This window comes from Theileria orientalis, chromosome 4, assembly GCF_000740895.1.
Source record: "Theileria orientalis strain Shintoku DNA, chromosome 4, complete genome".
Taxonomy (NCBI): domain Eukaryota; phylum Apicomplexa; class Aconoidasida; order Piroplasmida; family Theileriidae; genus Theileria; species Theileria orientalis.
In genome coordinates, this window is record NC_025263.1 from 1,963,531 (window position 1) to 1,975,888 (window position 12,358).

A 12,358-nucleotide genomic window follows, 5' to 3' on the forward strand; every position below is an offset into this window, starting at 1 on the left:
TGTATTATTTATTATCAGCATACACATTAGTTTTATAACACATACTCGTATCTACTGATTAATATCTCTTTTATACCTTTTATTACCATTAGGTTTGGGTCATTGAATGTGTACCCCTGACACCCATAAATAACTCCTCCTAGCTCACTAGCTATATATGCTATAGCGTATAATGTTATAAGTAGCATGGTCAGTGGAATCATCCTATTTTTGCCATTTCTGAGAATTAATTTGTGTTCATGATAATAAGCTCCCTCGTTTATGCAACGGGACCTACACACCTCCTTTTATGTCTAACAAATAGTTCTTGGGGACGCTCTATAATAAGATATTTGCACAAATAGTTTAAAATTATAGAACATTAGCCTCTTAAATCTAGTATTACTTTCAATAGGGGGCTAGTTGATTATAAACTTCTGCCTGAAGCCCTTCGCCCTGACGTAGTCTTCCCTCTTTTCTCTGAAGTCGAAGATTAAAATTACTATTCCCAGCACTATAAGTGTCAGCGACGTGGAGAGCAAAATCGTGAACAGCTTCTTCCCCGGTATAATGCTCAGCTTCAGTATCCACCTGTAATTGTCATCCACGTGTAATTATCATTGGCCTATACCTCTATCTATGTGCATATTTAACTTTCTAATTATATCTGCTCGTACTGTGTTGGATTGTGGAGCGGAATCGGCAGCGTGATCACCGTGCAGCTCGGTATGATTGATATCCACATGTGGAAGTAGTTTTTATTTGAGCTAGCCACTCCCAGGTACAGTTCCTCCACGTAGTTGTTCGTCTTTCCCAGCCTACATATCATTTATGGACCAATTATCCACGAGGAATCCACCATCTATCCAGAACTTATTCGCCAACTGTCGGCCTCTAATTAACTGCTAACTGCCTATTAATTCATAGCCCTTCGGCTTCCCTGCTTATCACCTACCCTATGTATGTGAATGGTGTGTATAGTGGCGTGTATGCCGTTTGTGGCCTCAGGGTTGCCGTCCTCACGTTCTTTATTCCGTGTATGTCTATCACTGTCAACTTGTATGTCAGGCCTAATAATGAGTCATTTAATTCTTTACATATGAACTGCGTGCATAGGCTTTATGCTAATTCCCCTCAGTAGGCTTTCATTAGCCACAACTTACCGTTGTTGTTCGAACCTGAGAGGAAGTAGCTGTCCGGGTACTTCGACTCCTCTATGTTCTTGTACTTCGTCATCACCTTCATGAAGAGATCCACGTTTTCCTTATACAGCGAGTAGTAGAAACAGTTTAGCGTCTTTCCGTTGGTTGCAAACACCAACAGGTTCAGCATCCTCTGCACATTTATTAGCCCATATCGCCATTGTTAATATTAGTGAGTTCAGTCAATGGTACTAGCTACTTCACTATTGTTCAATAGATACGTAATAACATAACCACTGGCCATCCAACCACTTATATGCATACAATCTCCATTTACACTATGTTGTCGCTACTTAAATAACTGTTTTATCTTCCCTTACCCTGTCCATTATGTCCGCTGCCGTTGCGTGTGTCGGCACCAGTCCTTGGTCCTTCAGCTCCAAGGTCGTTATTTCATGGCCCTTATCCACGTCCTTGATCACCATCACCAGGTACCTCTTGCTACCGTCTACAAAATTTAATTTTATGCTGTGACAATGCTTTTTTCCTATAACTAGGGCCACTCCTTATGTTTTCACTACTTATCAAATTTACCGGTCGGGTCTATTGTTGACAGTGGCAATATCAAATCTATCAGCGAGTTATTGTTGAAGTCGCACGCTGACACTCGAGCCAGCTGCGTTATCGGCTTCCCTATCATGCTATTAAACTACCGTTCCCGGTGGTTTTAACTACAAAAGTAAGCTGTTATATACTGGGTGACTAAAGTTAACATCGCAACAGTACCTTGGTCTCCTGTCCTAAACAACAGCTTCATTGAGGTCTTCAGCGGGTACAAATACTGGTATTTGATTCCTATTGCTATTACTTTGTCCCTGTAAGGCGTGAATACCATGGGCGAATTTATGCACAAATTGTCCGGGTGCCGGCACTGCTCTTCTGACGACCTGATCATCTGTGGGCAGAAGGGCATCTGCTTGTTGTACACTATTGCCAGCTTCAGTCCCTTTTCCGAACTTTCAAAGTTATCATAACCTTCCTCGTCCCTTCTGCGTTCTTTCGAGACTGATTGACTTCCTGGCTTAATAACGTCTCCGCAAAAGCCCTCGTCGTCGACTGTGTAGCAAAAGGGTATCATGAGGTCATTCGTCCCATCCGAGTCAAAGTCGTTGAACGTTATCATCCCGTAGTGGTACGGAAGCGGGATGGTCGTGTCTATTCTGTTATAGGTAATCCTTTCCTCGGATACCATGCACACCCATATTTCCACGTGTGGGCCTAAATCACAATTACACTGCTGTTTCTACTGCTACTACTACTTTTGTTACTGCTATTATTACTACTACTTTTGTTACTGCTACTAGCTATCTATTACTAATAGAGACACTATCACTGATTACGGTTACTACTAATAGTGATACACTAAATATTTGGTGTTGTGGGTAAATTGTTATATGGGTTACCTTGTACTCTCTCTGATGTCAGAACTAAATCTGGACGACAGTCTCCGTTCATGTCAATGAAAGAGCACGAATGCGGGTTCGGTATTACTCCCTCTACTGACCCGATGAACGTTATTGAAGGCACAGACTCCATGTAGAAGGGCAAAAAGACCTTCCCGTAGTTTATCCAGAAGTACACCTTGTTGGTCTTCGTCTGGACCATGATGTCTGAGTATCCGTCGCCGTCGAAGTCTGCAACCAGCGGGTGTATTGAAGTCAGCTCGTACATGCCTATGGGAACCGTCACTGGCCTCAGGTTGCGCAGTGACGACCTTCTCAAAGCTGGGTCAGACGACCTTGACTGCTTGTTCCCCTTTCCTGTGGCGTGCCCGAACAGTGGGTGCTCCATTTTCGTGAAGTCGGCCATCCCCTTCGAGTTCATTTCCACAAACTCTATCGGGTCCAACTTGTTAAAGAGCAGTTCCAGGGCCATCCTTGAGTCCCAGGCGTTGATGAACCTCCCTTCCTCGTTTTGGAAGTATGCCAGCAGGTAGTAGAGCTGTGCACTTTTTTCTGAAAACAATAATTATTCGCCTGTATTTAATGTACTTTTTAATCAGTCGTGCTTTACTTCACTTTATTGCTCTTCTCACCTGGTTTATCTTGTTTATTTTCCTTCATTATGAGCAGCAAATCCAGCAGCCCATTCGAATCCAGGTCCGATGCCGTCAGCCCGTCGCACTCTCCTTCCACGTCAAACTCTCTATTCCTTCCGTCGAACCTCGTCCCTTCCCTGCCATCCGCTGCTTCTACATATTCTTATATCCCGTAATGTTACCATTGGCATCCCGTACTACTTTTTAGCACTAACTATTTAACTAGTATTAACTTAAATTTATTCACAAAAACACACCATCATTCGTTTCAACTTTGTTCGAACTTGCTGACTCATAGTAGATGTATATTGTCGACCTATGTAGGTTCTGGTTGTACGAATACGTTGCGTAGTTCAGCCTGCCGGTGTTGTCGAAGTCTCCGAAGTCGCCGATGTAACCTCGCCCTCTGAACTGAGTCGATTCCAGTTTAAAATTGTACGATATGGCAGTTCTCACTACTAGGAGTATTAGTAGCAGCAGTGTGTTAATTTCTGCCATTATATGATCTATTTTAGATATGTCGTCGTCTTTATGTGGAAGGTTCTTATTTTTTTGATTGTTTTATCTGTTACTAAAATTTTATTTTACTATACTATACAACGTATTTTTATCTACGTTTTACTGCTCATTTGTCTCTTTACTTTTCTAATATGGTACATTTTCCGCCTTTTATACTTCAAATTCATATTTAAAATCCTCTTTACAGTTATCTCTATCAGTGTAACTGATAGTATTATTATGGTACATTTATGCGATATTATATTTTTTAAACATTTGATCTAGATCTTTACTTCTATTCGTTGGTTGCCCTCTGATCCACCCGCCCCAAACTTTACTAGAAACCATTTCCATATAAATGCCAATACTTATATTAAACGCATACCCATAGGCTTTCATTGTAATGTGTATCATATACTCACTAAATTACTTCTACCTATTGGCCATTTATTGTGGAATCCTCCTTCTCACATTTACAGTAGTTCTACTGTTGATCCGATACTCCGTATCTCTTGATCATTTTTTCCTCTCCTTTTATTCTAATCTAAATTACTATTATAGACCCACTAATCACTGGTATAGTGGTTTTCTATACTTTATTAATAAATTATACACACTGCGGCTGTTCTCGTTAGTATTATTAATTACTGATAATAAATAACATATAGCCACATATTATTCCATAAAATAGTATTAAACACTAAAATCTAATGATAGATAGCTTCCAAAGACCAAAAGCATACCTGTCTGATGATTCTCTGTATTCTACCCCAATACCCCTAATTATTACTCTTTTAACGTTCTCAAAAGTATACAATAAACACAGATCTAGCTAGTTAACAGTACACATTTACAAACAACGGCTCAAATTGATCAATTGACATACCGTAACTCTATAAGCTGCGTCCTCCAACTCTTCCATGCGTACGTTGGCCATTTTACTAAATCCCCTTTATATTTGGTCTTTTTACCTTGGATTTTGACCCAGAGCCCAGTTCCTTAGATTTTCATGAGTGGTCACTCCTACGATTGAGTATCCACTCTTGAGATTATAGTACAGTGGGACGCTGTTTGTATTACACAGGAGTGATATTTTACTGTAGACCTAAGTATTAACAGAGTTAGTCAATAGTAGTTTTAGCAGTAACCAATGCACTAGATAAACCAAGTATTAGAATTTTATACCTTTGAACCCTTTTTGTTGTTTACGTTGAACACCTCGATGTGTAGCCCAGTTTCCTTAGAAACCTCCCTCACAACGGGTTCCATGGTCTATTAATTTTTATTATCAGGTTAGATTAATTAAATTATAATATTATTTAACAATATGTAAAAATTTATACAAAATACCTTTGAAAAAAGAGAATCGTCATGGAAGGCCAATAGGTAAGGGACTCTGGACTTTCTCCAAAAAAGTACACTCCCAAAATGGACCTTCTATACAATTTACAATTTAGGTTCATATGCGTTCATTGATTATAGATGGTATTTATAAGAAATAATAGCTAAATGATTACCGGCTGGAGAGATACACAAACTGCTAAAGGGAGTAAAGCACATAACTTAAATATCCATGACATATATTACCATTAATTAGTTATATTATTGAAAGCAATAAATAATATATAATTGAATGTTAGTAATGTGTAATGATGGAATCTTTAGCCACACAATTGGATTCCACTTTTAATATCACTTCCTTTTAATGTGTATTATATGTATAGTCTTATGTGTGTATATTAATTGTGTTTTTTCTATTTCTATAGGCCGTAAAACAGTTGGGTCTTATTCCCTGGTCAACTGGCACAAGGTACTCACTAGTGCCTATAAACCTTCCGATACTGTCAATACCACTGATTTGGTCGAAAATACAGCCAGAACATGGGATAATGTCCCAGTGTTTATGCTATCTGTAAACAATATGAATATTATAAAGCAGGATGATAGAGTTTGCTCTTATTTTATGGACTTTCGAAATGCAACGGACGTTTTGGCTGAATTTCACCTTCATGGGTTTTTAAGTATACAGTATACATTTTTATGTAATATTATATATTTTATACAAATGGCGTTAATAATAACTGAAGTCTCTAATTGAAAATTCTAATTAATGTGTTTAGACAGTAAAATCTTCAACATACAAACGATATCACTGAAGGAATGGTTCCAGTTAGTTGATCCCAAGCTGAATAGAATCAAGGGGTTTTCTAGCCCCTTGTTAAAGCCCTCACCTCACCAGGTACTATTAATCTTAATGTTCTGCTATTATAAGTATCTGACTGCGCTAAGTGAATGTGTAACATTCTCATTTAAGTTCAGATATAGATAAATTGACTATTGGTATTAATATGGCGTAATGAGTAAAATAGTTAAAATACTTATAAATAAAAAATATAAAACATATTTAGAATCGTAAAATATCATATAAACTTAAAAAGAAGGGAAACCAGGAGCCCATTCCGTTATACTTCTGTGACTACACCCCTCCCAGTTCTCACTTCAATACTGATGTAAACAAAAAAAGTACAAATAAAGTTAAAGGACCTGGAACAGATACAAATAACTCAAATAAATGTGAAAATGGATTAACCAGGGTGTATTTCTTCAATTACAAAGACCTGATTAGGGAAATAGGAAAAATACAAGGGAAACTAGAAAGAGAAAAGGCACTAAATAGTGTTAAAATTGTTTCACTCATGGATCTGTTGATGGTTAGTAGTAGTTAGTTATCATGGATCCATTAATTCTTACCAAATTAACAATTAATGCATTTAGACACATGAAAATGATAGAGGAAAATTATTGTTTGTACCTAGTAGTCATAACATAAGTTATATTAATAAAATGAGTAAACACACTACCCCCTGGATCACACTATAATATTTTTTCTCTACCACCGATTTCAATATTTTTGCACTAATTTTATAGTATTACTTGCTTGTATGCAAATTAGGCACACATTTGGCCACTAAATATTAATGGAACCAATAATTTGATGTAATACATACTGAATTTATTTATAGTCACCCTTTTAAAGATACTTAACTTTAAAACATAAAATGACTAGCGGCAGGGGAAGAAAGGTATTTTTTGGTTTTTAATAATTTCCATAGAAACAACGAACACTTGAACCCTTTTCGGACGGTAACCCAGCCCACTCAGGAGTGGAGGGTAGACTTAACCACCAATCCTTCGGTATATTGGTTAACATGACATAAGTAGCTACGAATCACTAAAACATTTAACAATAATTACTAAATAGTTGGCAATTAGATGTTTTTTTGCTTAATTTAGGGATATATTGCCCTCAGGAGCAGTCACACACTCTCCCTACTTTTAGTATTAGTTAACCTACCTATTCACAGTCAACATTGATCAAAACTTAATTAAAATACAGAAATAATAAAAAACATAAAAATCGACCGAGATTCTACAATATTGAAAGAGTTCGGAGTCCCTCTCCCAGTTTCACTTTTGAGCGTCGACGTGGTCTCTAACCAGAGCCAATTTGCACTAATAGTCGAAGTAAGAGTTTGAGAATGCATTTTTTGTTATTTTGGACGTCTGCCAAAACTATTTGGCAAATGTGTCCACTAGATATGAAGTAACACACTCGCAGGTATTCTCGAGGTACACCGAGCACATTCTGGACAGCATTGAGAAGTGCAAGGACCCGAAGTTTGCAAAGAGAAGGACAATGTTCATCAAATTAGGTACGAATTGCCCTTTTAAGACCAATGTTACTGCAGTGAATGCCATGAACTTGAAGTTCATATGCGCTTTTCGATGGAAACACTACGACAGGCTCCTGCTTAAATCGGTACATATTGAAGATTTATTAGTCGACGTTATACAGTTACTAGTTATTAGCTCAATTGTGGATTGAAGAGATTAATGCTTGAACAGATAGACAGGAGCAGGTTTGGACTTTCAAACAACATACAGAAGGTAATAATTTACTACTACGTTAAGTCTAGAAGATTGGCTACCCACTAGTGTTAACACGACAATAGGTTAAAGAGTACCTGCAAATATACCAGTCACTGTGGCAGGAGCACTGTAGATCAATGCAAAGGTACCGTCACTAGCTAAATGCCGGCTACTGCCACTGTTATAATGTACTTGGAATTTTTATTTCAAAAATCTTTTTTATTTTTGGCAGTCCCTGTCAGATACGGTACTAATTGAGCATAGGTTGCTTGGCGAATGGAACGACGCGAACTATCTGATGAACACCTACAAGATTGATAAGACCGAGGAGACTGAAATATCAAATACAATCGAGGAGATCAATAAGCTGGTCGAGGCGACCACAATTACCACCAAGGATAGAGGCAGCCTTGATAAGGCCGAAGATGTCACCAGTGATGGTAACACCGATGCTACCGATAAAGGTAACTTGCCATATACAGCGTATTTGATGTTGACCAGTTATTCCAGTTGATAGTTGATAATGGTTTAGTAGGGGTTCAAAGCACAGACCAGAAGGCGATTGCCACAGTCAGTACGAGTGCTAACATGCTTGAACTGTTGAGCAAAGTGCCGTGCGACGGCGAATACGTGAAGTCCATGGATAAAATGAAGAATAAAATAAACAACTTGAAGTACACGAGGACGAATCAGTTACAGCAAATTGTATCTACTGCCCACTAACACTAGTTATCAGTAACGAGGAAATTTAGTTATAGATAGAAGCTATAACGCTGTGTAGGTTAACAGGACTATTGGGAAGTACGAGGAGCTGCTAGATAAGTTGGAAGCCTACAACGACACACTCGTATAAACTATCTACCCATAGCTATGGCCGATTTACCTAGAAACAGATAACATTGATCATCAGGTAAAGGTGTCGAGTAGCATTTCCGAGAAAATGTTTAAAAGGATGCCGATCAACCAGTACGTCAAACTCATACAGGTTAGTGTAGGCTAGTGCTAGCGTTAGCAGGAGTACCCTCGACAAATTATTAGTTACTAATAAACGAGTATTCACTAAATGATAAGAATCTCCAATAATAGGCCGACAATTAAAAATAGTTTGACAAAATTGCCTAAAACAAGAAATAATGTGGTGTGTATGTTTTTTAGGAAATGCCACACACTGAGTAGTAATCTGAGCAGTTCACTTTGTGTTTATTGCGAGTATTGCTGTTAGAGTATTTAAAGGGCCTCAGATCAGTTAGTTTTTGGGATATTCGGTTCGAGTGTCGAGATGGTGAAGAAGTTCACCTGCGACGACATAATATCGCAAAATTTAATTAAATCATCAATTCAACGCACCATTAAAATGAATGTAATGCCTATTTATTTCCACCCCTTATCCTAAGTATATAGTTAACGGTGATTCTCTCTGCTTTCGCTGGTTGTAAACATCCGGCCTACTATTGATACCCATGGGCGTATTCTACTTGATGCCAAAGATAAACACTCAGTATGATAAGCCCATGGCGTATTGATATGGCCGTCCTTTCTAGGCAGTGGCTATTGTTTCCAGAGCTTGATCTGCTGCCCTATATGGAATCTTCAATAGCCGCTGTTTACAGCCATAACTGGCTGCAGAGCACCGCATTTAGATCAGTAGATTTAATCTATGTATCTTTTCTGACTCAAATTCTGCAATTGCTAATGGATGTGTAGATAGTGAACCAGTACCCCGTGTTGAGGGATACCATTGATGTTATCTTTCCGAAGAAGACGCCCGTATATCTGGCCAAGTGGTATTATATTCATAGATCGCTATATAAACGATTATAACTAAACTCGACCTAGTTAGTTTATTTTCACCAGGTTTTAACTAGTTAAGCTGTTCACGGTTAACACATATGTCATTTGCCACAGCAAATTTAAATAAGCGTGCTTTAATTAATGAGCATTTAATGTAATTAACGTAGCCAAGACCATGTTAGCCTGCTGATGGTCAACGGAGAGATAATATTCATCCAAAATAGAGAGGGACCCTGGTTTCCTGCGTTGCGGCTGCTTCACAAGTGTAAGTCATCTTAACTATTTCAAAGGTTGATAAACGCACCTATTAATTGGTTCCCAGACCCAACTATGCTTCCTAAAATGCAGATAGACAGCGGCGCAATTAAGTTCATCCTCAGAGGATCAAACATTATGTGCCCAGGTTTAACCTCAGAGGGCGGCCAGATGGAAGACGTTGAACAGGACACAGTTGTTGTTAGTCATAGAAACAGATTTATACACTACCAATGCTAGATATACTAGGTATTAGGTACTATTATGCTTAGTAGTAGGTAGTTGTGCACTTGCTTCTGCACATTAACGCCACCAAGTTGTATACTGGTAGCGGCCACTAGTGCTGTTGAAGTTGTTAGCAGTGGTAGATAGGAACTCTAAGAAATAATACGTAAAATTGCTTTAGCAAGTCACGGCTCATGGTAGGCATCACGCTTGCGCCGTTGGTTTAATGGCCATGTCAACTCAGGAAATGTAAGTATCATCGTAGCTAGTTAACTATGATCGCCGGTATTGATTACTAATTCTGGCCATGATGTACCAGTTAACACGAAACGTAGAATTGAGAAAAACAAGGACGTCGGTATACTCACTTTGCACTATTTGAACGATGGATACTGGCAGTTTAACGCCGACAAGTACGGTTACAAGTCGAGTTGACGATTCGACCCTCAAATGTGGTCAAATTTTCTTTAAACAAGGTTTAACGGACTTTATTTAAGACTGCAAGTAACTAAAAATGATACACATTAATAACATCTTGCACTAACTAAGCTAATATATACATAGTTAACGTGTTCGTCCTAGTTTTAGACATATGTGCAATTGTGCACCCTAATAAGGCTGAAAATCGAGAAGAAACTTGACTCAATCATAAATATATTGATAGTTAGGGTCGTTTACTTAATAATATCAAAACAAATAGACCAACAGAAGTGTATTATTGGGTACATAGAAGACTGATAGTATTATTATCAAAGAAAATTAGTGTTAGGATGAACACTTTGGAAGATTATTTAAGTGTTCGTTTGAAATATTAAGTATAATTTCCAAATGTTTCTGAAATAATTAGTCTGATTGTAATAGAAAAAATAAACTAAAAGGTAAATATATTTTAAAAAAATTGAATATAGTTTACATTACATAAATAATACACCATATTGGAAAGAATCACAAGGAGTGTTGTTTTTTGTAACTTTGATGGACAATAAAATAGGGCCATAAATACTAAACAAAATTCATATGAGCAAATAAACCAAAAATATTACCCATAAAATTAAAATATAAGTATATAAATATTATAAACCATTACTAGTACTATAAATAGTGCTAAAACATTCAGTACATTTACCCTATAGATTTTTATTTTATATTTAAATTAATTTTACACACAGTTTAAACGGAAAGTAGAAATTACGATATAGCGAGGGCCCATATAATGAATAAAAAATAGTTACGTAGTGTGTACAAAAAAAAATCATAAAATCACATTTGTGTAAAAAGAATAAATGTTTGTAAATTTTTAAATGGAAGGTCATTAATATATGATCCATTTAAAATTCAAAACATAGATGTTGTTACACAGGTTTAAGAGCGTTAATTACTTAAACAGCACCACTAAACAAATTTGCACCACTCAATAAAACGTAAAGTAGGGTTGGTTATTATTTTGCCACATAACACTACCACACTATTTCTCTATCAGATTACCATGAGTATCTAACGGTCATCTCTATTAACCAAGTTCTGCTCATTCAGATGGATCGATATATTCATCACAAATACAACGTACTTGCTCATAAATGATTGATTTTAAATCAACTGAAACGCCTTCGACCCTAAATGAACATAAAATAATTATATTTCGAAGACAGGCAAAGTTCAGATTTTTTAGTCAAATATCATAGGCACCAAATTTCCCTTAAATCCAAGCTACCATTTAAGCATTGAATTAAGTGTCTGTAAAAGCATTTCGATACACATTTCTAATTATAAATATTTAATCTTTCCTCGATTAAAACGTTTCTCTAGAAACAAATTTTTCAAATAATATTAAAATCATTTTTCGTATCTTTTAGTGTCATTTAAGGCCTTTTAAGGCATTTTTGAGGCACCTAATACTATCGATGACTGAACACCAAATCGTCACTCATGGGGAAGATATTCACATTTGTAAGGCAAATTTCCAGTTATTAAACAGAGCGTAAGAACCTGCAAACGTCCTTTCACACCCACAAAACATTTTTTATCCATGTGATCCTTTCAATTCCAAAACCCAATGGTTTGATGATCCGACTCTTATAAATGAAAATGCCTTTGTTTTAAACAGTCGATAAATTACAGACAAATAATAATTGACTAAAGCTACCTTGTTGTACTTTTAATTCATTCTAGACTTATTTCCCTGTTTAATTAGATGGTGGCTTAAATGCAGGTTTGAATGTGACCATTTGAATATGTTTTTGTGCAAATTTAACCATAATACACATACATATATATACTTAAATTAATTAAAATCGTTTAGATAATGAAGAATATAATCATTATTTTATTTAAAAAAGCAATTGTTCTTTCAATTTATTGAGCGATTTTTAAGATTGTCATTCCAGTTGCAATTATTTTGTATTTTGAGCTTGTACACAAACCTTTCTTTTAATATCTTGAT

At 36.8% G+C, this 12,358-nt stretch overlaps 7 protein-coding genes across 7 annotated transcripts; 3 read left to right on the forward strand and 4 right to left on the reverse strand.

Annotated features, from left to right (window-relative positions):
* Positions 1-398: 398 nt before the first annotated feature.
* TOT_040000869 (FG-GAP repeat containing protein) lies at positions 399-3,717 on the reverse strand (the record flags this gene model as incomplete). The annotated part of the gene is made up of 12 exons (XM_009694507.1): positions 399-570; positions 657-797; positions 935-1,049; positions 1,143-1,314; positions 1,502-1,629; positions 1,716-1,814; positions 1,908-2,127; positions 2,212-2,399; positions 2,585-2,895; positions 3,016-3,136; positions 3,217-3,372; positions 3,477-3,717. The coding sequence occupies 12 exons, from the start codon at positions 3,715-3,717 to the stop codon at positions 399-401; spliced, it is 2,064 nt and encodes a 687-aa protein (XP_009692802.1).
* A 249-nt stretch (positions 3,718-3,966) lies between these two features.
* On the reverse strand, positions 3,967-4,116 carry TOT_040000870 (hypothetical protein; the record flags this gene model as incomplete). Its single annotated transcript, XM_009694508.1, has 1 exon — positions 3,967-4,116. One exon carries the CDS (start codon positions 4,114-4,116, stop codon positions 3,967-3,969), a length of 150 nt encoding a protein of 49 aa, XP_009692803.1.
* A 301-nt stretch (positions 4,117-4,417) lies between these two features.
* Positions 4,418-4,986, reverse strand: TOT_040000871 (conserved hypothetical protein; the record flags this gene model as incomplete). Its single annotated transcript, XM_009694509.1, has 4 exons — positions 4,418-4,549; positions 4,604-4,658; positions 4,689-4,822; positions 4,903-4,986. 4 exons carry the CDS (start codon positions 4,984-4,986, stop codon positions 4,418-4,420), a joined length of 405 nt encoding a protein of 134 aa, XP_009692804.1.
* Positions 4,987-5,422: 436 nt separating this feature from the next.
* Positions 5,423-6,597, forward strand: TOT_040000989 (conserved hypothetical protein; the record flags this gene model as incomplete). The annotated part of the gene is made up of 4 exons (XM_009694510.1): positions 5,423-5,738; positions 5,838-5,956; positions 6,126-6,428; positions 6,493-6,597. 4 exons carry the CDS (start codon positions 5,423-5,425, stop codon positions 6,595-6,597), a joined length of 843 nt encoding a protein of 280 aa, XP_009692805.1.
* A 558-nt stretch (positions 6,598-7,155) lies between these two features.
* Positions 7,156-8,647, forward strand: TOT_040000990 (conserved hypothetical protein; the record flags this gene model as incomplete). The annotated part of the gene is made up of 9 exons (XM_009694511.1): positions 7,156-7,242; positions 7,337-7,430; positions 7,467-7,537; positions 7,624-7,665; positions 7,731-7,792; positions 7,912-8,081; positions 8,219-8,352; positions 8,429-8,494; positions 8,558-8,647. The coding sequence occupies 9 exons, from the start codon at positions 7,156-7,158 to the stop codon at positions 8,645-8,647; spliced, it is 816 nt and encodes a 271-aa protein (XP_009692806.1).
* A 279-nt stretch (positions 8,648-8,926) lies between these two features.
* On the forward strand, positions 8,927-10,353 carry TOT_040000991 (cell cycle regulator protein; the record flags this gene model as incomplete). The annotated part of the gene is made up of 6 exons (XM_009694512.1): positions 8,927-9,007; positions 9,352-9,431; positions 9,606-9,703; positions 9,761-9,888; positions 10,100-10,167; positions 10,254-10,353. The coding sequence occupies 6 exons, from the start codon at positions 8,927-8,929 to the stop codon at positions 10,351-10,353; spliced, it is 555 nt and encodes a 184-aa protein (XP_009692807.1).
* Positions 10,354-10,683: 330 nt separating this feature from the next.
* Positions 10,684-10,915, reverse strand: TOT_040000875 (hypothetical protein; the record flags this gene model as incomplete). The annotated part of the gene is made up of 2 exons (XM_009694513.1): positions 10,684-10,752; positions 10,832-10,915. The coding sequence occupies 2 exons, from the start codon at positions 10,913-10,915 to the stop codon at positions 10,684-10,686; spliced, it is 153 nt and encodes a 50-aa protein (XP_009692808.1).
* Positions 10,916-12,358: the final 1,443 nt, after the last annotated feature.